Source organism: Ambystoma mexicanum, chromosome 3p, assembly GCF_040938575.1.
Source record: "Ambystoma mexicanum isolate Mex_15411 chromosome 3p, UKY_AmexF1_1, whole genome shotgun sequence".
In the NCBI taxonomy this organism is placed as follows: Eukaryota; Metazoa; Chordata; class Amphibia; order Caudata; family Ambystomatidae; genus Ambystoma; species Ambystoma mexicanum.
In genome coordinates, this window is record NC_090925.1 from 1,086,774,524 (window position 1) to 1,086,801,930 (window position 27,407).

The following is a 27,407-nucleotide window of genomic DNA, read 5'->3' on the forward strand; positions in this document are numbered from 1 at the left end:
TACCATCCCCAAAAAGCTCCTTACCTCCTTTGGGGACTGGGGTGCTGCGGCCTCCCGAATCTCCTTGATCTTTGCAGGATCGGGCGACACGCCGCTGGCGTGAAAGATGAAGCCAAAAAACCCAATTCTGTCTTTGAAAAACTCACATTTTTCACAGTGTAGGGTAAGCCCCAAATCTTCTAGCCTCTTCAGCGTGCACTCCAATCTCTTCATGTGTTCTGTCTCTGAGTCTGCAAACATCAAAATGTCATCTCTCATATTCAAGACACCTTTCAGTCCTGCCAGCGCCCCCCTGATGGTGTTTTGAAAAACTTCTGCAGCAGATGAAATGCCGAAGCTCAGGCGCTTAAACTGATAGAGGCCATCATGCGTCGTAAAAGTCGTGATATAACGTGAGTCCGGGTGGAGCTCCAGCTGATGATAGCCCGCCTTCAAATCTAGCTTCGAAAAGACTCTCGCCCCTTGCAGTTCTCCTATAATGTCATCGAGAGTGGGCGTAATGTGTCCCTCCCTCTTGATAGCCGCATTCGGGAGGCGCATATCGACGCAAATGCGCACTGCTCCCAGCTGTTTTGGCTTGGGGTCCACCACTATGGGTGAGACCCAGGGCGTTGGGCCTTCAACCCTTTCGATGATGTCCATTCGGACCAGTGAGCGGAGTTCTTCCTCCACCTGCTCCCGGAGATGGAACGGGATCCGTCGATGTTTGAGAGCCGTAGGCCTGATGGTGTCGTCAATGTGGAGATGCACAGGAGGAGCTCTCAACTTTCCCACTCCTAAAAAAAAAAACGGAGAATCTGGCCACCAGCTGCTCAATGTCTACTTGATAGACTACAAACGCAAAATGCACGTGGTCCAATGCCTCCGACACTGCACAGCTGAGCAGGGAGTGGGGGCTCACGTCAGTGATGGAAAATCGTGCTTTTAAGGACTTTGAAACGGGCGCCATGAAGACACCCTTGATGGGGAGTGGTGTGTCGCCGCCGAAAGATAAGATCTTTGCCCTCGAGACATCCAACGGTGGTGGCCCCGGGACCGACTGGTAGTAATCGGAGGCCAGCACGCATACCGAGGCTCCCGTGTCAATCAGCACTTGTGTAGGGACCCTTGAATGTCCACGATGCATTTGAGCTGCCTCTTTTTCCTTGCCCCTGTGGATATGCGCCAAATGAAGAACACCTCATCCTCCTCTTCTTCCTCCTCGGCCATGTTCAGCCTCTGCATATCCTGTTCAACCGTCGCAATGCTCCCTCTTCTTCCTCCTCGGCCATGTTCAGCCTCTGCATATCCTGTTCAACTGTCGCAATGCTCTTTTGCCCCCTTGACCTGCTGCCGAACACCCTGGCCGGACCCCTTTCTGTAGCCTTCCGGCGCAGGAGCGCGGCACATCCGGGCATAGTGTCCGGGTCTGTTGCATCTGCCACAGGATCTGGATTTGGCGGGACATTCTTCAGAATGCGGCAAATCGTACCCGCAATATTGACAAATGGACGCCACTCCATGCGTTGGACTTGCTTCTTGGCATTTCTGGCTCCACTTACTCTTTGACACGGACTGCTTCCCGACTGCAAACGCCTCTTCTGACCTGCCAGGACGCACCGCAGCGTCCATTTTGGCACCCCTCGATTCTGCCAGTTAATATATTCTTCCACTGTCCAGGATCTGTGTCAGAGTCCACCCTGGATCCCTTAACACCTGTCTGCGGAGTTTGCCTGAGCCACAGCCTTGGATGACTTGATTTCTAATCATGGCCTCCTCGTTGTCCCATCTGCACGTCGTGGCCATCTGTCTTAGGCGAGCGCAGAATTGATCAGCGACTCCTCTTCCCGCTGTTTTTCACTATTGAACAGGAACCTCTCATAGTTCACATTGGACAGCGGAATAAAATGATTCTTTAAGGCAGTCTTGACCGCATCATAGGTGACTACTTGCAAGTTAAGGAACTCATAAATGCGCAGGACGTCCATACCCGCAGAGTATAGTAGAGTTGCCCTTTTTGCGTCATCATTAGTTTCTCCTGTTGCAGTGAAGTACATGTCCAATTTTCTTATCCACGGCAGCCATCTTGGGCCCAATTTTGAGGGTGGACCGGACATGTCAAATTCTTGCATGGGTAACAGAGATCCCTGTTGTCTCCTTACCCCCACTTGCGCTGTCCCTGCTTCTTCGTCACTCTCCTCCATGTTCACAGGTCGCACTGGCACCTTCTCAGGGTTTAGAGGCCGCAAACCTGACTTGTGCAGACAGTCGACGTACCTCAGGCCACTGTGTGGTGGGGATCAACGTAGCCGTGGACCCCTCCAGTTACCACTGCTTGAAGGACAGTCCTCTTGGATGTCGAGAACTGTCAGGATTCCAAAAATGTGTACACTGTAGTTTCTGTGGAACGTGAGCAGCGGACAAGCACCTTTTCAGGCCGCTACTGCCACGTGTCCTGCGTAGAAACCCATCCGCTTTGCTCACGCTGGATTCGGGGAACGCACCGGTATAACGTTGCTGCAGTGTACATGCAGCGTTATGTCAGCAGAATGCTCTGTTTGCATCCCGCAACGTCGCCAGATGTTGTGGGCGAGCCCGTGCCTCGGGCCGCCCCGCACGCACACTCGCTCTCACGCATCCACACAAGGAGACAAGGGACACGCGTCTGTGCCTTACGGCGTCCCGGCGGTAACTGCCCGCACGGACGTTCTTTATTACGAACACGCATGCGCGGACCAGAACGAGGCTCGCGCATGTGTCGTTCATGCCTGCAACGTCACACTCCAGACTCCCACATCAGGTGGAAGGGGACAGGGAGTTAAGGGAAGGGGAGTAGCGGGAGGCGCCAGTTAAGGTTCAGGAGTTTGATCAATAAAGACGTGTACTTCTTATCCTCCCGTGTCCGCCTCTTATTTAATGCTGATGCATGTGAGAGGCCATGTGGGTGAAAGCAGCATAGAATCCTGACAGGTTCTACAGAGCCCACTGTGAAAAGTGTCCAAATGGCATCTGCCACTAATGTTAACAAAAGGTTGATGCTGGGGAGATGGAAGCAAATGACATGTATGGAACCGTGTGCACTGCAGGTTCCTTCTGATGTGCTATCACATCTAAAGTGTCCTGCGAAACCATTTTCAAAAATTGCCCATCTTGAAGAATATACAGAGGTATACCGCGATGAACAATGGGGATAGGGTGGTAGTCTTAGAATAAACATGCATATCATCTCGGGAAGATAGCTCAGGGGCAACGTGCTCGCCTTGGTAGAAAGATGACATGGAACACCGCAGGCTCGATCCGGTCCACGCTATCATATCATACCTGTTGTTATAAGAGTGAATTCATTTTGCAATATAGTGTCTATCCTCATTTCTTAGTACTTTAATAACTAGCTTTACAAAATATCAACTTTTGCTATTGCAATGATTTTACACTGGGTTCCAGTGCGTTTTGTGGTATAGGAGCTCCATTGTAATGTTTACCCTAGGCGCTATAGGGTCTCGGAACTGCTCTGCATAGGAAAAATAAAAACATACATAGTCTTTTTCAGTTGTATGTTAAACGCTTCCAATAAAACATATATTTCTGTGAGTTTTCCAGGAGAAGAAGTTCTATATACTCAGCTGCAATAAATACATTTTCCATGGTTACATTACAGTACACGCCAAAAAGGATAACATAATAGACCGAAAAGGCATCCTCGCGGTTTCACTTTTGAACAAAAAAAGATACATATACGAATACAATATGAAGATAGAAAAAGGGCTAACTTTTCTAAAAGTGTGGCGACAGGTCCGCTCTCTCTCGACTCCCTCCTCCACTGCGATGAACAATGGGTATAGGGAGGTGGTCTTACAATAAATATGAATTTCGTTCGTTTTCAGTATTTTAGGCTGAAGAAAACAAAAATCTTTCATTCAGTAAACAGTATTTGTCTATACTGTACGCATCTCTTTTTTTTATAAATATATTATTTTGAACAATTAGTGAAAACACATACGTTTATTTAAATATTCCATTGTGAAACTGTATGTATTATAATAGAAGATATTCCAACTATGTTACACAATGTTCCTTAATGTACATTTATATAGCAGATGTGTTACTGATTAGTTTACGGCAATCCTGGTCTATACACCATTCCAATATGGCCGATTGATAATCTTGCTAGGTCGCCTCCTGGTCCGTTTACGTGTGTGTCTCCCGCCGGCAGCATGGAGCACGTCTCACAGTGAGGGGTGTGTCGAGGAGAGGCTGACGAAGAACCTAGCCAGAGGGGCGGCAGAGATCCAGGTTCAGCCCAAACCATGGGTATTACCGTGGACTTGAACAAGGTTTATCCTTACCCTTTCGAACATGTGGTGACGAGCCACCTAAACAAGGTACGCATAATAACTTCCTATTGCACGAAAAATTACAGTGGGGACGCTAGGGGGCTGAATTAAAAAAACTTTATTGTGACGCAAAGAAACCACGAAGAACAGAAAAGTCACAGTAGGAACTCTAAGGGGAGGACTGACCTAAATAGCTATTCAGTTCAATTATTGTACAAGAGGCTAAACTAAGATAAACTACAGGCAAACTAAGAGGAACTTTTGGTATTGGGGGAACTGGATGGCTTAACGGTGGTAAAAAGCGGAGTGTTAAGGAAAGCAACTGAGAAACTAAGGTTTTTTAACTTGAGAAAATAACAGTAGTATATTAGGGATAACAGTTGAGATCAAAAGGGAATACCCAGGTTGGGATATTGTTCGGGTATTTCTCGTCAAGAATCTGCTCCCTCCTGATGCGTTCAGGTGTTTTCTGAACACTTTGGGAGACTCTGAAATGTACAATCTCAAATGGATCTTGTATGCCCAGAGCATCATCTTCCTGCTATGTGTGATGCTCTGAATTTTTACCGGTGCTCGTCGTTATCGCTAGTCCTTCTCTTCCTCGTTGCAGTACTTCTCATTGTAGGTATTCGCCTTTACACAGGGGTCTTAGCGAATCTTCTCGTTACGTAACTCCCATGAAAAGGGTTGGGGGAGTTAATTGCGCCTATTACCCCTTACACTTTATGCTTGTTTCCTAAACTGACACCCAGGGCCGTTCCTAGGATTTGCAGTGGCAAGTTTAGTGCACGGCCCCTTAATTTGCATGGGATGACATCACATGATATGAAGTGACATCACATGGAATGAGGATTACTTGCCCGCAAACATAGTTGTTCTTCATTTGAATATTGTCCCAGATTTGGCAACCTGGATTTTACCTAATTTGTCATGTTCCCACTGCAGCCGGTTTACACACAAGACAGACTTTTCTTATTTTAATGAAAAAACAGAATTCTTTTTAGGTTTACTAATTGTAACCTGGGTTGCTTTACCATGGCTTGGCAGACAAGCACCTGTCGTCCTTTTTCAGCATTTGCAAGCTGGTTTTGGATGCATTACCATGTTGAAGTAGAACAGAAAAATAATTGCAAGCAGATTCGCAACGCGCGCAATTCACAGCCGAATGACTTGGTTGCAGCAGCAGTGAAGGCCTGCATTACACACACGTTTGCACATTGCAGCACCATTTCGCATCCGCATTTACACCAGTGCGACATTTGTCACCGTAAAAACATGTATCCCTACTCGGACTTCTTAAAGGGGCCTCGAATATGTCACGAAATTCAAGCAGTATTAGTCCCTACTGTCTCTTCAATTCTAGGTACAGCAAAGAGCACAACACCCAGATAGAAAAGAAACCCATGCTGAAACCATACAGGGCCATCCAAACGATTGAAGCCAGAATGGAAATCTGATGTAGCCTTTGATAAGGAGATTTCTGTATGTTGGGGATGCTGTAGAATAAAAAGTGCGCACCATTTATTCTAACCTAGGGAAAAAGGTTTGCCGAATTAGATAAATGGCACTTCAATATGCAGATTTTGGGGCAGTTCTAAAGTCCAGTGTTTGGAAGATTTGCCAGTGAAAGCTGGTGCGTTGACCTGCTCTGCTCTCCAAACAAGCAGAGTTCCCTCTGGAAAACAAGGAGGTGTTATTTGAGAGATGCGATTTTAACAAGTCGGCCAATCTGTTCCCGAGATGATGTTTGATATTCAAAGCCTGTGACAGACAGACCACTTGCCGCTCTATCCCCCATGATATGATATGGCATTTATAACGCGCCTATACACAAGTGTTTCAAGGCAAACCAGCCTTCCATGCTTGCACATAACGTTTTTTTTAATAGCTTTTCTCTCTGTAGCAAGGGCCGCCTGTGCAGACACAGCTCACGCTGCAGCCTGCACGTTGCTGCAACAGAGAGAGACAACGGCACCCTCTGTGTGTGGACCCATGAGATGCGCGGGGCCAAGTGCAGCCACACATGCTGCACACGCCCAGCATCGGCCCTGCTGACACCATCAAATGACTCAGCAGGAAGGGTGGGTCGAAGTACTTTTAGGAGGAAGAGAACTGTGAGTATGAAGATTACTGTAAGTGATCTGAGCATTGCTCCGACTTCCCCCTTCCACGTCTCAGTACTTTTCATAGATGACTTGACTCCCAACTCTTAAGAAATAACATAGACCCTAAACTATTAACTTTGGGATCTACTCCTCCTCTAGATGTCCCTGGGGTTTAATGCCATCTCAGGAACACATGGGCTATTATTTTGGCGACGACATCTTTGTTCAAATAGTCCCCCTTTGGCTCTCCAGAGAATTCTTTGTCTGAAGAGGAAGGAGGAGTCTGCCTTTGGCCTCTTTTATTCCTTTTTTATGAGGTAACTATACCCTTAAAGGGAAAGTACGCTCAAACATTTATTGTCCCAAGCATACTGTGATCGATTGTAAAAAAAAAAAAAAATCACTTTGCATCTCACCTTATTTTTCCTCACTTTTCCACATGCGAAAACACATTAGGCGCGACCATCTTGTGCTAATCTTATGCATTGGTGCATCGCCCAAGTTCAAGTGCCCTTGTGGCACTAAATCATATCACCCACCCCTGAAGCTGACCTCACTTTTCCAAACGATATGCTCCACCTATTTTCATGACGTTGGTGGGCAGTGTAGCCAAATGCTCTGAGTCATAACGTCAGTTAACGCAGAACCCAGAAGATCAACACACACATCATCTCACAGTGCGTCCCAAATCGGATTTGAAAACAATATTTTTAAAGAAAACATAATTAATCTGCAATTTAGGAAGTGCTTTTATTTACCAAAGAACGCTCCTAAAACCACATTATTGTGATCCGCTGATTGGGTTCAACGACCAATTGTGTGCCTTTGGGTTAGAGCATCAAAACTTTATATTGAATCGCATGGTGTTCCTTTTGTGAGAAGATGCAGATTTGACGCACCTTCAATCGCAAGGCTTTGGCATCAGCTTTTTGCTAGACCGTAAACGGTGACAGGTTTCTCCTTGTCGCTGGTACCGCCAAAGGGCATATCGGTCCTGGTCTATCGTCCCACATGAGGGTGATGCTAAACGATGCGCTTAGGCATATCTGCCATTGTCGATTGAAGAAACCATCCCACGGTAGCTGGAAACTATGGCATTCACAGAACAGTACAATATATCTGTGTAGATGACATAATAAAAATATATTTTGGTAGCCATTCTTTATTCAAATGTATCCATTTACCCTGTAATTCTGCACCGGATGAAACCTAATAACTAACGCAAACCACAAATAATGAACACACACAGGCCACATGGCGGAGTATTTGAGACTACGATGTGCATGAAAGTTTAGCGCTGTGAAATAGGTATAGCTTCCAATGGGATGGAGAAGCCGACGGATAAATGGAACAAGACAGATGGCATTATAACGGAACTGGGAATATTTTCTATCGAAAAGTGAACTAAGTTCCCTTGGAAAATGTTCTGCCCCCGGGACATCCAATAATGCAAAGTTGATGGCACACCCATATATTCCATGGGACGAAGTGGTTTAGATATCACTAGCCTGCATACAGGTTGTGGTTGCAGGTCCTCTATGAATAATCGTCGCAATATGCTCCAACTAACAACCCATAACAATCTTAGTAAGCAATACCGTTCAAAAAATCAAACCTTTACTTACTCACTCATTAAACTATACACAAATAACAATTATTAGTAGACTTAAACAAACCGCGAGTTACGCAATTGGTTTTTTAAATATGACACGGTATAAATTTAATCAACGGAACAACGCATTGTGTACACTAATTTCGTCAAATAGCATATTCGCATGCCACTGAATAGTTCCTTTTGCGTACATCACAAATGCAGTTTTTTATCGCAACAATATTATGGATAGCTGAACTTACATTATGTTTGGTAGTTCCATTCTCTTGGCGTAACGCAGAGTGTCCGCTCAGTTTGCATAAATTGAAAGTAAATGTTCCAATGTCCACTTTCAATATAGTAAATGTGATCATTTTTGCTGGTATTCGACACCTTCTGTCCTTCTAGCCTAGCGAATGCTCCCTTTCGTCCAAGGCCAAATAACAGTTGGAGCTTGTTTTCAGCGTGTATGCGTGCTAGGTTTTGTTTTTGTGAAAGAATGCCACAGTAATAAAACATACCGGACAAGACGTGTCAGTGTGAACTGATTAATTTCTTCTATCCCCACAAGCATCATCCCACAAAGTGACCTTCACTCCATGGGAGAGAAGAGCCCATCTGACCACGTTGCATTCAAAATGCGACCGAAAAATAAACATTGTTTGCTGGCATCCACCAATGCAGTGCGATCATGAATTCGTTTTTACCCATCACAAGTGTGTGTCATGAACCTATATGTGATGTCATTCATGACGCTATGGCCTTTCTATAGGCAAAATCATTCATTTTGGAGTCTAAACGTTCTTGAAGAGCACACACCTTTTTGAAGAATTATTATTTTTTTTTTTATTTCATAAAAAGTTAACCTTGTTAAACCCTGCAAGCTATCTATTGGCTTCTTTCCCTAGAGGTTTGTAGTCGTTATGTTGTGAGTGTAACAGGGGGACAGCCTTCAATTGCACGCTGTCTTCTGTAATTTATTCATGTCCGTTCCTGTAATTTATTCATGTCCGTTCAGAAGCTCTATCTCACCGGAGGCAGCCCCGTCTACATTCAAGCGAGACAGGTTATATTGCTTGCCCCAACCAAGTTAGTTGCATTCATGATCCAACTAGGACTCGTCAATTGGCCATGCGAGTGCATAGGGTAAGCGAGGATGAGCTTTTAGACAATTTTTCTAAGTCGGCCCCCCAACTTTGTGATGCGGACCTGAGAAGTCGGTAGCCTTATGCCCAACATTGCAGTAGTACGCGAAAGCGCACAATCGCGATGGTCAAGCAAAAAGCGTTTCTTCTTGGGAAGGCCGTAGCAAGTCAGGAAGGGGCCTGAGGTGATGAAGAATTGGTTCCCACTATTTGAGGAGCGTGTGCCCTTGGCGGCAGATCAGATTTCAAAACGTGGAAATAGCTGGTGAGCGCAGGCCAACCCAGCCAACATCGAATTCCTTTACTAGACACTATCCGTTGTAGTGTCATGCTTAGCAAGAAATCACCCAGTGTAAAACTGGACAAAATACATTGTATTCTGGATAACTGTCATTCTAGGGAAGTTGGAACTTGGGGTGTAATATTCAATTACAGTTGCTTTTCGTTTCACAGAGTAGGGGAAGCAATTACTTCAAGTTAGTTTTGGACAGCAGTTACTCAAGGTAAGTAAAACCGATACTACATGCCCCTGAAAGACTGGTGTAACTTAAGATTCCTTTTGTGTCTGTCTAACCTAACACAAACCACCATATGATATGTTGATGTATGGCATTTGTAACGCGTCTATGCACAAGTGCTTCAAGGCGCGACAAGACAAGGGAGGGGAAACGGAGGGAAGACTGAGACAATGATCTTACTAAACCAGGTGACATTGAGATCGCGCAAGTGCAGTGTAGTGGGGGAAGGGGAAAAGTGTAGCTGGGGAGGGGGCAGTGCAGTGCATAGGATAAACTGTCAAAATAAATAGACAGACAATTAGTAAGTATGGCCAGCTGGTGGTAAGTGCAGACATCAGGTAAGGGGCTGCAGGGATACAGAAAAGGTTTCCATGAGTCCAGATGAAGGACAGGAAGCATCCAGGTGGATGTTAAAGTCTCCAAGAAGGAGGACTTTAGTGGTCGAGACCAGGAGGGAAGAGAAAAGGTCTGCCCTCTCGGAGAGGATGGAGGAGATCTGATCAGGTGGCCAATAGAATGTAGCCACAGTAAGGGAATGGCCAGGAGAGCGAGAGAGAGCCTGCAGACAAGGCATTCAAAAGATGAGGCCTGCATAGGAATGACAGAGGTATTAATTAAGAGGCATTAAGTAAACATTAATGATGACATTAGAGGAGTGTAAGGAGGCCAAAAGGGCCTCCCACCTGGTGTCACCATTAAGGGGAGAAGAAGAGAAAGGAGAGGGCACAGAGACAACATGAGTCCATAGGTCTGGCGAGGGAATGACAAAAAGGATGTCGGTGAGGGTTTGCCTGGAGGAATCACTGGTATAAGAATCGGCAATAGGGAGGCCTAGTTTGGAGACCAGGATGTCCTTTTTAAACTTCTCCCTACCAGATTTAGTGAGGAGAGCAGGATAGTCGATAGAGAAGCAGTTAGAAAAGATAGGAGAGACAGAGTACCATAGAGTAGGTAGGGGGAGGAGAGAAGAGGAAGGCTGGGGTAGGGGACGGGGAGAACACAAGGGAAGGACACAGGGAGGGGCTCATGCAAAGCAAAACCTAGAGTTACACTGTATGGCAACCTAGCAACAACAGGCACTTATTGCCAAAAAGTTGACAAAGAGGATACATTTGAAAAAGACAATTTGGACGCTAAGGTGAGCTATGTAGATCTATGGAGAACCCAAAAAAATCACACGCATAAAAAGACTGAAATAGTGTGTGTGTGTGGGATGCCCACTCGCAGAGGGTTCTGAAAAAATAATACACAGCTAAAGCAAAACGTTCAGTTAATTATGGGGTTGACACAGGTCAGGCGATTGATCATTGCTATGAAAACCTTACCCACCATAGGCCACCATGTGGTTTGGGTCTAGCAGAGGGTTTGACAGGCACCAAGCCTCGGTGTACCTTGGACTATTTGCCTATAAGTATTTCAGCAACCCAAATGGGAAGTGCAGCACCGATGTGCTAGGGCAATTCTATTCTGAAATATATCACCAATATCAACCACAGACATGTCTTATCGATCGTGGACCAGTAATATAAATGAAGGGAAGGCAAAAGATCTACATTAATGAATCATACACCCGATTAAATCTGCATAGTTAAATAATTTTTATAGCATTGAAATTGAGTGTAATAGCATTCGATTGTTGATGTACAATGTCCAAACGTTGGGGAACATATCGAAAATGTTATTGTGAGCACGTTTTGAAGACAACTACAAATCATTTAAATCGGGAAGTCAACTTTTCACTTAGTTCTGCTTTAGGTTGACAGGGCTTGTTTGCAATGTTTTGTGGAACTGTTTGTGTCCTAGGAACAAAATCTGTATCGATTCCATGAGTAAGAAATGGCCAACACAGTTAATGTCAGATCTTTCACAAATTCGAATTCCAGTTCCTGGTATATTGGCTTGTCCACCCACTGTTTGCCTTGTTTTGCAAAGGCCATGAGGTAACGAAGCATCTAGCTGTTTTTGCTTGTTCCTTCCCAACATTCTCGTTGTGCACAAGTACAGCTAGTCTTGGTCTGGCCTCCATACTGTCTATGCCAAAATGCAACCGTTTGGGCCTGTACTTTAGGCACATATTATGGAACACCTCCAAATCTCCAGTATGACAGAATTCTTTGAGTCCATTCAGGTCTCTTGAAAGAGTATTATCGTACACAATCTTCTCAAGAGCTTTGTGTGGAGGTGAACATGGCACCAACCACCACTTCTTGCATTGCTGCTCCTTCGATAAAGGTCCATGTGCACATTCGGGAAAATGCTGGTTTTCTGTCAACGAGTGTGCGTTGGAACAATGGTGCATCAATGAACGCCATTTTGCAAGTAGAATTTCTACAGACCCATCACAAGTTTTGGAGCTCCACCAAAGATGGTTGCTGATAGACTGACACCACTTTAAAATATATATATATTTTTCCCAACTTTATTTAACATATTTACACAGAATTATAAAACTTAAGAACATACATGAGAATAGATTTGCAGGTAGTACCATAGAATCAATTTCTACAAAACACATGCCACTACCAATTGCCATATTATATTACCATAAGATACCCACCCCCCACATCACATTTCAACTATAAGCCATAGCAAAATCACAGTAGACAAGACAAATGCCCCCCACTACCCAACCCCCAATGTCATTGTCATACCTACAGAGCAAGTCCTACACTTTAATCAAACTATTAAATGATCCCCACATTTCATTTATTCAATCTCCCTATCGCGCTTCGGAGCTTGTGTTTTTTCGGACCATGAAAGTGTTCGCATATCTGATATCCAATGTTCATAGTGTTTTTTTTTTCTTCTAGACTTCCACATCTTCATTATATGCTTGATAACCATCAACAATGCTCTCAGTCCAATCCAAAGAACCACATATATTTCCACTTCTACTATCAACCGAAAGAAATATTACTGACTTAAAATTCTGAAGGAACGAATAATTCGCCACCAAATCAACCTATCCAAAACATCCTTCCAAAAATCTAACACTCTACTACACTCCCAAAGCATATGTCGGAAGGTCCCTCTTGTGCAATTACCCCTCCAGCATAAATCTGTATCTGCCAATCCTTTCCTATTCATTCTCACAGATGTCCAATAAATACGTCCTAAAATGCGCTGATGGATGTATCTCAGGTTTAGATAAACTTTGGCTTTCACCGCTACTCTCCAAGCAGAATTCCACAGTTCCTCGGCAACTCCATTCCCATTTCTGACTCCCATTCCATTCTCAGCTTATTCCAAGAGTTCCATATACATTTCTGTAAAGGCATCAACTTGTTTTAAAATATTTTCTGAACCCTTCTTTTTTTTTATACAAGCATCTGTAATTTATTTTGACTGATTTGACAACATGCCATACATAAAGTTGATAACGAATATGTGGAAACTACTCTCGCTTGGCCTTGCCTATTGAAACATGCCTGTCAGTGGCTATCGGGTCTATTTGCATTCCCCTCGATTGAAGATGTTCTATGGATTTGATGAAACCATGTTTCTCCAAGGCCATGGAAGATGTACATTGGGTCGCCTGCACGATCTCCGAACTCACGATTTTGTTACTTTCTATGTCTTGAAGGTGATATGTGCAGTATTTTGCTGAAAATCTGGGGCTGTCACCCTGTCTGTCTCCAGTTTGCCGGATAATGTGCTTCGATTGACATATGTTCAATTTTCCACGCTTGACTAATAGCGGGGAATGCGAATCCCCTTTTGATATTTGTAGTACTGGGTTTTAGCAAGGAACTCCACTCCCACAAATTGACAGAAACTGGAAATCTTACCGAAAGTAGACCTGCTGAAAAGTAAAGCTGCCAAACATAGGTTTCTAGCTGGCACTTTGCCCAGCATGTTTTGAGCAGACCATGAAAATGTATTATGGAGGTGGACACAGCTGGCTTGGATTTTCAGGTTAAGGCCTTGTAACACACAAGACACATTTATCAATGGCTCCCTGCATATGTTCCTCCTCAATGTATGGAGACATTTCAGAATCTTTACAATCTCTAGTAGGCAGCTGTCGAATACAATGTATTTTTGCCCTTTTGTTAGCCAATCGTCTGACATGAATGTGCTTTGTGAATCGACTGGTGGACAAATCGCCCAAACTAGGCAAACTAAAGTCGATCTTTAGCAAGTTCCTCGGTCAATTGCGTTGAAACCTCAGTCTGTTAGTTCAGGTTGTGATATTTGCACACGAATTGGAGAAACAAGTAACATGGAATGTTTCTTGGTTGGAGCATTTTTAGCAGATGTAGATTGTGTCAAGGTTTCTGCATGGAATTGCGATGCATCTTCATTGTGTTCAGTTTCATCTTGTCAAGTTGTCACAATAAGCATCACAAGTCTTGCTTATTGACTGGACCACGTTGCGCCCCAATTAGTAGTTTCTGCATTGTGAAATCTGTCTTTATACTTCTCTTCCTTCTGGGCCTCTAATATATTTGTTGACAAACATGCTCAATGTATAGCAAACATACAGCAGATACCACTTTAAAAACAAAAACATATGAATAAAACACCAGCCTAAAAACTTCTACAAAACAAACTAGTTTGTTTGTTTGTTACTTTTGTTTTCTTTGAAATCGTGGGCTTCTCTTTTCCCACCGCACCAGCAAGCTGAAACATTGCGTTTTTATATGGTTTAAATCAAACACATTTCATTTCCACTCAAACAAACAGATGTACATATCTACAAACAGAACCAACTTGATTGAATAGAAAAACTTACAACATTCAAATATATTCCATATGCATTGTGATGTGCAATTGTATTCAATATTAGGTTATGTTCAGCTCAGGTCCGTGTACCCTCTTCTAATTCCACACCTTGTGTACATTCCTTGAATAGAATATTCATTAAAAAAGTCCATCATAAATCTTTCTACGCACAGAGCACCTACACACAAAGTAGTATTAAATTATTAAGAAGCGTATACTACAAGGTTTGTTGTCGCAACAGTAATAGAACATTCGTATGAACATACCCTCGCAAACAGTGTATGTCATTTAGTCATAATATACTTTTCAAATTTCATCTGATAACCTTCCTAGATGACAAATGTCCTTGATTAGAGATCACCGTGCAAAACATACTGATTGTAATGTTGCCCTCAAACTGTTTGTAATGTATTGTGCATAAGGGAGGAAGTGTAACTTTGGAACTGAAATCAGAAAAGTTTGAAACAGTGCATGGTTATATGCATTTCACTTTCTAATAATATCCTTTGTAGATTTTACTTTCATTCTTGCAAGGGAACTGTAAGTATGCATACCTCATACTCTGGACCAGTTGCAAAGGAGGAAGTAATTGTAGTCAAAGTTCCAGCATCACCCTGTAACACACTACTTGTTTTAGTACGGATGAAAACAGCGAAATGGAACTGACACAATGAGATCAGGCAATGGTACATATAGAGACACCCTTACATGCCACTTAGTGTAAATAACCGATACCATACATAAACATTTTCATATTAATTGAATTTCCAAACATAACATGTTATCGTAAGGACAAGTAAAATAAAATGACTTGATAGGCGAGTGAACTTGATGTTGACTCTGGAAAAAAAATGGATGCAAAATCTTGCTCCTTCATTTTCAGTACATTGTCATAAAGTGGTACAAGGGAAAATTAAAGTTGTTAGATATGTGGGCAGATCCAACGCTCGAGAATATCACTTTGTGCATGTCAGTAGGGCCTATCATTGGGATACTGAATGTGTCGGTGGTTTTGTTGCTTGTGAGGGTCTGTGCGTGCTCTATGCAAAAAAAGGGACATGTAAAGGGACAAGTAAAGAAAATGAACGGTAGGCCACCAGCCTGTACTACCTGTGGAAGGGAAACATACATACTGTAATTGAACCTGGAAAGTGTACAACCCTTACTTGAAAATGTATCCGGTATACAACCCTTACTTGAAAATGTATCCTGTATTCTATGGCATAGTTGCCCGTACAAATGTTACGTCATGGATAAATTAACTTGGGCTTTGAAGTCTCGACACATAGCAAAAGTGAGCACCCGGTCAATCCGTAAAGTTTGTGGGCACAGAGAAATATTGTTTCTTAGTTGAATGTGAGACAGGTAAGCGGTGAACACTCTTTTCCCAAAAGCGTGAGAAATATATTCAATTTGCAGACTACATTCATTTGTCAGTGATCGATCAAAGTTATGACAAAATAGGAGACAGAAATGAAATGTCGTCTGTGTTCAAAATAACATCACATCTAGAGTACACTTATTCATTACTTGGATTACGAGAGCGAACTGTTGCGCAAAGTTCATGCATAAGCCCCATCATAACCCTCAACACTGACCTTGTGAGGCAGGCTGCCTTGAAGTCATGCAGCTCGGTAACGCACAGCGGTGGTGTGTCTCCTGATTTATAGGCCAAGCATCCAGAGTTTTCTTTGCAGCAGCAGTTCTCCACCTCGGTTGGCAGCGATTGTAGGTACACCAGGTGGAAACGTCTTCCATGCGACTAGGCTAATATGCTCCGGTGATTATCTTCCCAACTATCATTCATTTCCCCATCGTTTGCGTCTTTCTCTTTCAATTACTTCCTCCTCTGAATACTCAGGCTCGTTCTGGTAGGGGCGTATTGTTGCCATTGTACGACAAATTTTTAAATAAAATAAAAGTAACAATTGAAATAAATTGTTATGTCAGTGTAAGTATCTGTTTGCAGTGGCTTCGTGTAGCGAAGATAGCTGAACAGAGCAGAAATGAGTCACAGGCGATCCAAAAAAAAGACAATGAAATGATTGAAAAAGCAACTCTGATGTTGTCTGATGAGAAGGGGTCTGTTTATACTTATTGACGAAAGAGGCGTCTGGCCATTTCCATGGAGACGCATCAATAGATTGCGCGCAGAGAACCTTGACACGATATGTTCATTGGCACTGTGAAAAGGGGAGTAAGCGTCTAGTGATTTCGGCTTCAGGGGTGGATGATATGATTTTGTGCAGCGAGGGCACTTGAACTTGGGGCGATGCAGCTACAGATAAGATTAGCACAAGATGGCCACACCCAACACATTGTTTTCATATGTGTACAAGTGAGGAAAACTAATCAATCACAGTATGCTTAAAAACACATGCCTGAACGCTCGGGACAATAACATTTTTGAGCGCACTTTCCCTTTAATGTCTTTATAATACTCTGTAAAATGACATCCGGAAGGGGCTAGTGTCTCCTGCGATTCTTTGGGGTTGGGTGGAGATGAGGGCTGATCAAATAAGAGTAGTACCTGGGGGGTCATAGCTGTAAGTTGTGAAGGAATTGGGCAGGAACAACATGGCGATGTGCTCTGGCAAAAATTGCCTTGCCAGAGCGCCATTACGTGGCACTCGGGCAAGGCCAAACCCCCTAAGTTGAAGAAGCCCTCTTTCCTCTGACTACTGTGCATTTGGAGTACCGATGTCTGCATCGAGCGCGATATGGAGTGACTTTACAAACTGCACTTCAAAGCCGTCCTTTGGTCACCAGGACAGTCCAAACTCAAACGGCACAAAGCTTTATATATGTTGTATATTTTTCACACTTTATACTGTCATGATGACTATTCTGACAGGTGAAATTAACACAATACTCAATGTGCAGTGCAGGCTCAGAAGGATTGCACATTTGATTTACTATCACAGCCATGTTTGATAAATTGGTGGTCATTCTTATGTTCCCAAAATGCACTTTATTATGCAAAGCAGTCAGCATCCTATATACTGGGGAACCATATTATTCGACAGTAATCGCCACCGTCCAGTCCTGCCCACACCACTGACAACCCTCCCTTTGCTACTCCCTCCCCTGCACGCTAAAGCCCATCCCCTGTGGGGGCAAGGAGGAGGAAGGTGGGGGTGGGGGGAGTAGGAATTTGCCTTTTGAGACAAACTGAGGCCAGTACTAGGTCTGGACAAAAAAAGTGAACATTTAGAAATGTACTCCTGTCTGAAGACCGACCGCTTCAACAATAAGTCCTCAGGCAAGGTAGAGAAATGTGGAGGTATGAGAGCAAGAATTGCTAATGCTGTGGAATCCGCCAGTGAACGGTCTCTCAGCACCATGTGTCACTTCTAATTGATGCTTGTAGAAAGCTGAAAACGCACAACTAACAGACTAGCCTTACAGTATCTGTAAACGTTTTTATCTTTCACCCCGGCTCTCAAGCATGTGGAAGAACAAACTGCTGGACATAGTGCTTCCTTCTCTACAAATTCAGTTACTCCTTCCTTCCTCCGCTAGGTACTACAGGAAGAAAAGGTGGAAGTATAGAGCAACACCTGAAAGGCCTTGGTATTGCAGAGTAAGCTTATAAATGAGTCCTTTCCGGATTCATGCAGGAAGCTTTCTTTGCGACTAGATGAGATGAGGGACAGCATATGACCTCCTGTTGACACTAAACACTGTCACACTGAAGACTGGGTGCAAAACCTGCGCTCGCCAATACGCATTGTTGGCTAGTGATTTTTTACACTGGCAAGTAAGAAATTATGTGCTCACTGTATGTATAGAATTGGGGGTGGCAAGTGACTTTAAATGATTGGCCGTAGCTTGCATCTTGAATTTTTGCCTCCTGCTGAAACTTTGCACTGTGCACTTTAATTTAATTTTGAAATATGTTAATTATTATGAGGTTTTTATAATGTGATTGCGTAAGTATCATATTTGACAATCTTGGTACAACTCCTATTATTCAACGGTGCATTATCCTTATCTGAAACCAAGTAACTAAATCTAAACATATTAAAACCGAATAATAAAAAAAAATAAACGCAAAGAAAAGAAACCAAGACTGCATGCCTAAAAGACACATTTTTGGTCACCACAGGATAAAACAGCAGATTGTATCCCAAGGGACCTAATGTGTGCAGTTATAACTGGTTTAGGGCTAAGGAATTCAGCTCATTTAACAACGAGAGCAGGTACAGAACAAGAAGTACATTCAGAGAGGCTTGTCGTCCGAGTTGACTCGGTGAGTGTTCTCGAAGCCTCAAAGGCGGGAGTTGTCTTCAGCATGTACATGTATCGCTTCAAGCCATGCTTTCGTTTCAGCCCCTCACCAAGTTCCAAACTCCCTGCGCCATGTCTCATATTGCCGACCACTTTTAAGTTTCTGTGACGTGACTAAGCGTCTTTTGTCAAGTATACAGGCAAGGTCCGTAAATTTGACAACATGAATATGCTTACGCTGTCTAGAGTATATGCCCAATACGCATTTGAGTGGGTCCCAGTTTTGGACCAGAAATGCTGCGTTATCCTGCAATTTCACAACAAATGCATGCAGTCTGCATACTCTCGGTTACACCAGTGACCAGTTTAGGGCACTTTGGAGTTAAACTTAACAACTCTTTTAGGGGTCATGCAAGTGCGATGGAGCACATTGATCTGAATCAATCTAAATCTTGCGTTTCGGGGCACATTTTTAGTAAAACCTAGTGCTAGCTCCCAGTGTTTATCAGTAAAAACTGAGCCAGCATCCGCCTTCCAGTGCAATTTTAGTTTAGTGTTTTTTACGCTAGACTTATTTATACAGCCTAGACAGCGGTCTCCAGCCATCTTCCAAAGCTTAGAGCAAAGCAAAAACGTATATTTTTGTGGCGCAGCAGGCCATTCAGCCCATCTACCCTTGGCCACCATCATGTACCTCAGGAATCGACACCTGTGAATGGCCTCCCGCTGCATCAACCTGTCTAAATCCCTGAACACCCCATCTTCATACATATCGTCCCAGATGGTTCTGCCCAATTCCTTCCAACCTCTAGCGTCACGTAGCTCATTTGCATTAACACTTACAACTGCCGCAATTGGGACATTAGGCGAGTAGGGGTGTCGCAATCCCAGTAGTTTAAGCACTCTAGACCAAATCTGCCTACCCAATCTCACAAGTAGGGGGTGAAGGCTGTTGCCATATGCCGGGAGCCACAAAACCTCCTTTGGCCAGGCAGGTCTTATTAGTTTTTGGAGTAGCTCAGATTCTCACATAAGTTAATCCGACAGCCACTTCGCAACAAAGCTTAGTTGGACAGCCAAATAATAAAATTCCATTCTTGGCAGTTGAACTCCACCATCTATAACTTTGAGGGAGTGAAAAAACACTGCGTCAATAATAAAAGTAAACCTTCGCAAAGCTATATAAAAACCTGGGGAGGACCATCCTTTTAATAATGGCAACTCTACCCATGAGAGAGAGAGCGGCAACCACGTCCAGAAGGCCATAGATTTTTTAACACCACTCACCACCCTGAGTGTATTGCACTTGTGCAAATCCCTAGGCTTGTGTGCACTTTGGAGTACTTAAAGGATTGTGGCTCCCATTTCAGTCCCAGGTCAGGTAATCGTGCCTTGCTCCTTCCACTTAGTGCTGCAAGAGGGAAAAGGAACGATTTCTGCTTACTGAAGGAAATATCTGACCATCTGGCAAAGTCATCCATTAACTATAGTATTATCGGTAAATTGTGTGGTTCACACAAGTAGAGTAATACATTGTCCGCATTCAGCGAAATAAGGTGCCTTGATTCCCTGATTTCGATGCCTGCCTCAATGTATTCCTGTCTTGGGTATGTGGTCGGAGGTTCCAATGCCACAATGTAGAGTATAGGAGAGAGTTGACATCCCTTTCGTGTGCCTCTTTGTATAATAATAATAAAATAATAATAATGTGCCTTGCCCCTGATATCTGCCTGCTGGAATTCACTCTGGCCATTGGGAAAGTGTACAGTAATGTCGCCCAATGAATTACTTTTTCACTAAACCCAAAACACTGTAGCGCAGCAATCAACCACTCCCAATATACTGAGTCTAATTCCTTGGTGGCGTCCAGTGATGCCATCGGTGAGGGCTGGTTTGGTCAATAACATGTTGCCATTGTCAGAGATGGTAGGGCCCAGTACAAACCCTGTTTGGTCCGCTTGTATTGGAGATGGAATAAATTTGCAGAGGCGTACGGCTAGTATCGTTGTTAGTATAGTTCAGCATGGCCAAGGGACGGTAAGAATCACACCTTTCTGTAGGTTTTCCTGGCTTAGGGATTGGTATCACCAGCATTTCCCTGCATATTAGCCAAGAGTACGCCCTTATCAAATGCCTCCTTAAAGACCTTCAAGAACATCGGGTCGAAGGTGGAGCAGTATGTTTCATAGTATTCTACCGGGAAGTCATCACTCCCCGGTGTTTTGCCTGTGGAAAGGGAGGCTATTGCTTTACCAAGTTCTTCCCCAGATATGGGTTGATCCAGGAAGAACCTCTGATCCAGCAGTGCGCCTCAGGAGTCTGATCAATGAAAGTACCTCTGTAATGTCCTCAGAGGGTACTCCAGTATCATGACTATATAGTTGGCTATAATAAGCAGCAAAGGTGTAATTAATTGCCTCTTGGGCCCGCCAAGGAGCCCCACATTCGTAATATAATAACATGGTCAAAGTCCTGGGTTGTTCACGTCTACACAACCAGGCTAGCAATCTCCCTGATTTATCCCCCTCGGTGTGTGAACGGGCTGTGCGAGTAGCATAGTCAAACTTGGAAGCCTTGTCCATACCTGTAGGCAATGAGCTCTGGCTCGGACCAAGTCTCTTTCCACCGACTGTAGGCTGGGGTGCAGGCCTTCCAGGGTACTTATTTCCTTTTCCAGTGCCTCTAATTCCTCTCGCAATTTCCTGCGTATGCCCCCCACGCCAGCAATGTCTTCACCCATAATTACCACTTTCATGGTTTTCCAAACCACACCCCAGCTATCTGCACTGCCAGTGTTGACCTTGAAGGCAGCAAGGGTTTTACGCAGTTGTTCCCGGAAAAGGAGTTCTTGCAGGGCTTCTGTGGGCATTCGCCACATTGAAATAGGGTTTTGGGAGACACGTTCTCCCACGTGACCACCAGGGGAGAATGGTCTCATAGCGTGCCCCCCATGTATGGCGCACCCACCAAATTAGTCAATTGTCTCGTTCCAACAAATATATTGACAATCCTAGTGTGCAGTCTATGGGGGAACAAGTAAAATGAGTATCCCCTGATGCTTGGATGCAGCGCTCTCCAGACGTCCACTAGGTCAAAATCATTGAACACAGTGTTCAACGCGTTGGTGGCGAGGGAAGGACCGCCTCGCTGGCGAAAGGATCTATCTAGAACACAATTAAGTTTGCCACCCCATATAAAGAAAACATTCTCCTTCGATGTTATGCGGTTATACATTACTCTGATATGGGCATTTATTATATGGTTCGGGAAGTAAAGATTTACAATACACATCTCCCTGTTACCAAAGTAGCCCCTCAGGATCAAATAGCGTCCCTCTTTGTCTCTATCTAAGTCCAGTAGTTGGAATGGCAAGTTCCCAGAAATCGATATGTGCACCCCCTTAGCAAACTTGGAGAATGTAGCCAATGAAGGCCTTCTGGTCGTCAGCCAGCAGGTGAATCTTGGAGTAATGCAATAGATATTTTCCTCCATTGCAGATAGGATTTAACCCTGTTGCTATGCGTGTAGGATCCTATGTACCCACTGTGCACTATAATAGGGAATGTCTCCCTGTGATGATGTCCTTGTTACTGGGAGAATCTTTTTAAAGCCTTTTCGAGCGAGTTGTAGGCATACATGGCTTGGCAGGTGATTGCGATTGGAAATATTAAAACTGTTTTGATCCCAGCGTAATTCTGATGATTTTGGGTCTATATGTGGGTATATATTTTTTTTTATTCTTACATTGGCACTAGGTTTTACTTTTTCACCATTTTCGAAATGTGTAGATCAGCGCCAACCTGAGGAATGTATCCCTTTTTAGTTTGGGTTATAAATTGGTGCTTAAGTGGAGAGAGGAAAGAGCTGATCTCATCAAAGAGCTGATCTCATCAGGGCCATGTGACATTTACTGCAAAGATCTGTTCACCTGCTGTGTGTATTCGCTGATGCCTTGAAAATGAGGTCACTCCAGAGGAACCAACCAATACATGGAGTAAAGAGAAGCATCTACACAAGCTTCAATCGCACTGTACATGACGCCTGCAAAGGGATCCAGTTGAAACATAAAGACGTGCTTTGCACCACCATTTGCCTTTTTCACTGCATAGCCATTTTGGCCACTATTATGTCATGCATAATTTGCCAGGAACACCACAGTGCTCACGGGCAACCTGTAATCTGTCCTCTGTGTGTTCGCTGTATTTTGCTCACACTTTAGATTTCTACACCCCTACCACCCCCCCTGCCCCCAACCCCTGCTGCAGGCATGTAACACTTTGCTGGCAGCGAGGAGCTAGAAATCCTGAATGCGAGCAAAATCCTGCGAACACACAGGATAGTGCTGTCCCTCTCCCCAGTACCAACATCCCCTTGTAGAAAACAACCCCCTATACCCATAAAAAGACTGCCGCTGCCCCTCTAATCCGCCCCGTGCCCCACACCGAGTGCCGCCATCTCCCTTGGCCTCCACCTCTGTTCCAGCCACTATGCGACTCTGGCTCGGCTGGCGTTGGGCTTCTGGAGCCAGACCCCAAGGCTTGGTCGTGGCTCCTTCCTACCGCAGTCTTCTCTGGCTCTGCTAGCTCTATGTACTGGCCACATGAGAAAAGGCATTACAAGAAGTTGCAATAAGTACGTTTGTGTATTTATTTGTTATGCACGCGAGGGTATCGGGCCCAGAGGATAAAAGAAGGCTTACAGCTTAGTTACAAAGTGGCATACATTACAAATCAGGGTAAGCAGGCATGATATACAGGCTAAAGTAGATACAAAGAGAGCGTATAATAGATTAAGCACAATAGAAGCAGGAGCAAAGTTTACAAGATAGTTTGAAACTATTTACAAGGTGAGATGGCTGAAGGCTAGTGTATTATTTGTCATTATCTTTGAACCAGTTAATGAGATTCTGTCTGAATTCCAAAGCTGTGCTGCCTCGACCGGGAAGCTACTACCCCCAATTCTGGATAGTTTGAATCTTGGCACAAGGAGACAATTGGTATGATTATTCTTGTAGGTCTAATTGAGGGTGTTCTCTTCTTTCTGTCGGGTAGCATGGTGCCCTATTATTTAGGCATTTGTGGATAAGTGATGCCGTTTTCAGTTGGATTTTGTCATGGGTAGGTAGCCAGTTATGTTTTCTCCTAGTCTCAGAAATATACTCTTTCTTTGCAATGCTTAGCGCAGCTCTGAGGGCATTGTTCTGAAGTGTCTGCATTCTCTTGATGATTTATTTGTTGGCACTAATGTAAAGGGCATTAGAGTAGTCCAATTTGGACAGGATGAGGGTTCTAGCCAAAATAATACAGCTGTTGGAGGATAGGACATGTTTGCCAGCTCTTATTAATTTACATGTATATGCAGTGGAGGAAGCCAGAGTGTTTACTTGTTTGGTAAAAGTGAGGGTGGAGTCAAGGTAAAAGCCTAATGTTTTTACTTCTTTAGCAACTTTAATTAGGTTCTTGTCAATGGTGAAGAATGAATATTCAGGGCTTGATCTGGTGAGATGGGGGGTGGTGCTACTGTCACGACCCCAGCCCCTGCCCCTGGCCCTTGGGCCCTCAGGACCACATTGCAGTATTCCTGCGGGGCCCCAAGGGCCCAATCATGCTGCCAAAGACACTCTTGGAGTCGGTCCTGGCGCCTTTGGCGCCAGGCTCATGTTATTGAAAGAGAGCCCATAATCTCCAATGGCAATAGCACAACATGGATGCCTCCACATGGTTCAGTTCTAGAACTGAACCATGCGGTCTAGCTCTTTGGGTGTGGTCAGGCCCGAAGACACCTGGGATACCTAGACTATAAAAGTCACGCCCGAGCTGCAGAACATGCTTCGCGTTCCTCTGCACTCGCAGTGTGACGTTCACCGAATCAACCTGAAGGAAGGAAAGGAAACAAAAGGCGACATTAGTAAGCGTTCACATTTTGCATCTAAATCATAATTCAGAAGCACGCTTACCTGAGTGGAAGTCGCGGTTGGCTTATTCTCATCGTGGCCTTCCATCAATCTGCCGCAGACTTACTCAACTGTGAATCCGGACATCTTTCTCTCACCGCTCCGCATCCTTTCGCCAGCCTCCATCCGGAACATCACGGTGACCCGAGAAGAACAAGTTAGCACATCATAAAAGCGCACATAGCGCCGTGCTCTGTGCAGTCACCTACCATCTCAGGTACAGCTCCAGCCTGCTCGGCGACTCCGCCATTCCTCCTGCACCTAGGGAGTTAAAAGACATTAACAGGGGCAATAACAATTAAGGACAAACAAGCAAAGCAAAAGACTTACCCGAAGAACTGAGTCGCAGGAGGTCTGGACTCACAGGCCCGCGCCAGTGAAGCAACTCGGTGGCGAAGCGCCCCAACCACAACGCACCCCTGCACAGAGCTGCAGGACGGAGAGCGCACCATATCCAAATCCAAGGTGAGGAAGGCTCTACGGGGAATATGAGGGTTCACGAGGGAGGTGAGCCCAGAGAGGAGGGGACTGTGGGCTAATCCAAACTCCTGTATTCCAGATCAGATCCTTGGCAGAGTGGGAACCCAGGGAAGAAGGATCCGGGTCGAAAGCAGTCCAACCAGATCAGGTGGCGTTCCTGTGGATACCAGGTGAGTGTTACAGCTGAGCATGATGAGCTCTGGTTTATCATCATTCAGGCAAAGACCATGGGAGGCCATCCATGCCTGAATGATGCTGTAGATTCTATTCACAAAGGCCAAATCCTTATCATAATCCGAAGTAAGTGGTAAGAGAATCGGAGTATCATCTGCATAGTTGGTGTAGGTGATACCAAGATGGTCTAGAACAAAAAGGGGCTTGGTAAATGTTATACAAGGTCGGAGGGACACATGATCCCTGAGGCACCCCACAGGTAATGGGGATAGGGTCTGCAGCAGCTGAAGGAGAGAACTCTCATAGTCCTATTACTGAGGAAGGATTGTATCCAGGCTATGGCCTCCTTGGAGAAGTGGGCTGCTGAGTGCAAGTGGCTACATAAGACCTTGTGGTCCACCAGGTGAAATGCAGCCGAGAGGTTGAGAAGGAGAAGCAGGGGGTAATGCTCGTCAATTTGGGATTTGAGATAAATTAATGCTGTTTCCATGCCGTGTTGTGGGCGGAAACCTGATTGGCAGGCTCCTAGAAGTTGGTTAAGTTGCAGGAACTTAGGAATTTGGAGGTATGCCACCTTATCTAAATTTTAGGAGGAATGGGACTGTCGCATTAGGCTTTAATTGGTTGGTATAGTAGGGGTCTAGTGTTTGTTTCTTGAGGAGCGAGTACCCAAGACTCGGTTACTTGGGATGGTACCTGATGAAAAGGGGGGCGTTGATAAGTATAAGTGGAAAACAACTATCTTTGGTGTGAAATACATGTATGGTCACTGCTAACATTTACTTGTGACAATTAATTTAAATAAAGAACTTGCATTGAAGACTCCTACTTGCTTCCTGTCTACTGCATACCACAAAACTATTGGGGGGAGGTAGGGGGAGAGGGAGGGGAGGGGAGGGGAGGGGGGGGACAGGGGGGGAGGGGGGAGAGAGGCGGGGGGAGAGAGAATATATATATATATATATATATATATATATATATATATATATATATATATATATATATATATGTATGTATATGTCAGAAAAGACTGTTTTCTCTGCAGTCCGTGGAAAGCACTCCCCCATTAGAAAAATGTTACTCCAGGAAACCGGTGTTCTGTGTCCAAACAAATGTTCTTTATTAATTAAAATTGCGCAGCATATGGCTCATAAAGAAACCCACTAACATTGTGGTCCTCCCAAAATGTATGGCCCTTGCATAGCAGAATGACGCGTTTCGCGGTTACCTCACCGCTTGTTCACAACAAGTGATCCATGTTACCAGTACTTTAAAATAGCTCATGTGGCATATATATATATATATATATATATATATATATATATATATATATATATATATATATATATTGGGAAAATCTTCACCTACCATCACCTGAGAATTTTTGTCCCCACCCGGTCCTCATTAAATAAATGTATCCACAGTGCCACTAGCAACCTTTTTACTATCTGAACCCTGGCAAAAACAGCTCCTGAATTTGCAGATAGTTATTTCCTGTTGTATCTCTAGGCTTAGGGCGGAGAGGCAGAGGGGGCGTAGGTGTGCTGGTTATATCAATGATATTTATTACAGTCGACTGTAGACATCAATCACTGTTATCATGTAACCTTCGTTAGGTAATGTTTTCTTTGGGTTATTGTTAAACGGTAGACTTTTTTTCTCAAAATGGTTACAATTTTAATAAAATGTTATGCATTCTTAAACTAGTAATAGAGTAATATATTTAATGAGTAAATCTGAAAATGCCCTTTTTTGCCACCTTCCCTTTTTACTCGACCTCCCATGGATCGCATGTCCCACAGTAGAAGGCTTTAAGGTCCATTCATTCAGCCTTCGCAAAAAACAGTTGTGCGCCTCTTGTGTAATTTAATACTTTTCATGGAGTTTACAAAGCTTCCTGGTTGCAGGAGGTGGTTGGGGTGCATTGTGCATTATGTTAAAACGGCATGGGATTGCTGCTGTATTGTACTGAGCAAGCGGAATGTATTGGTGTATATAAATGGCACTATACTAAATATTAAATGTTATGTTTTCTTTATTGTTATTGTTATTTTGCATTTATATAGCGCCTTATATACCATTGGTATGGTCTGAAGGCGCTGGTAGGTTGAACGCCCTTGAGAACCGAAGTTCAGATCAGTAGAGGGAGTAGAGAGAGTCAAAGATGCGTGTG

General features: G+C 44.1%; 1 protein-coding gene across 1 annotated transcript in view; it reads left to right on the top strand.

The window, feature by feature from the left end:
- Window positions 1-4,168: 4,168 nt before the first annotated feature.
- PRELID2 (PRELI domain containing 2) overlaps window positions 4,169-27,407 on the top strand; it is a 712,823-nt gene continuing 689,584 nt past the window's right edge. Inside the window, exon 1 of the mRNA XM_069652452.1 lies at window positions 4,169-4,361. Coding sequence (XP_069508553.1) covers window positions 4,287-4,361 — 75 coding nt within the window. The 5' untranslated portion in view covers window positions 4,169-4,286. The remainder of the gene's footprint in view (window positions 4,362-27,407) is intronic.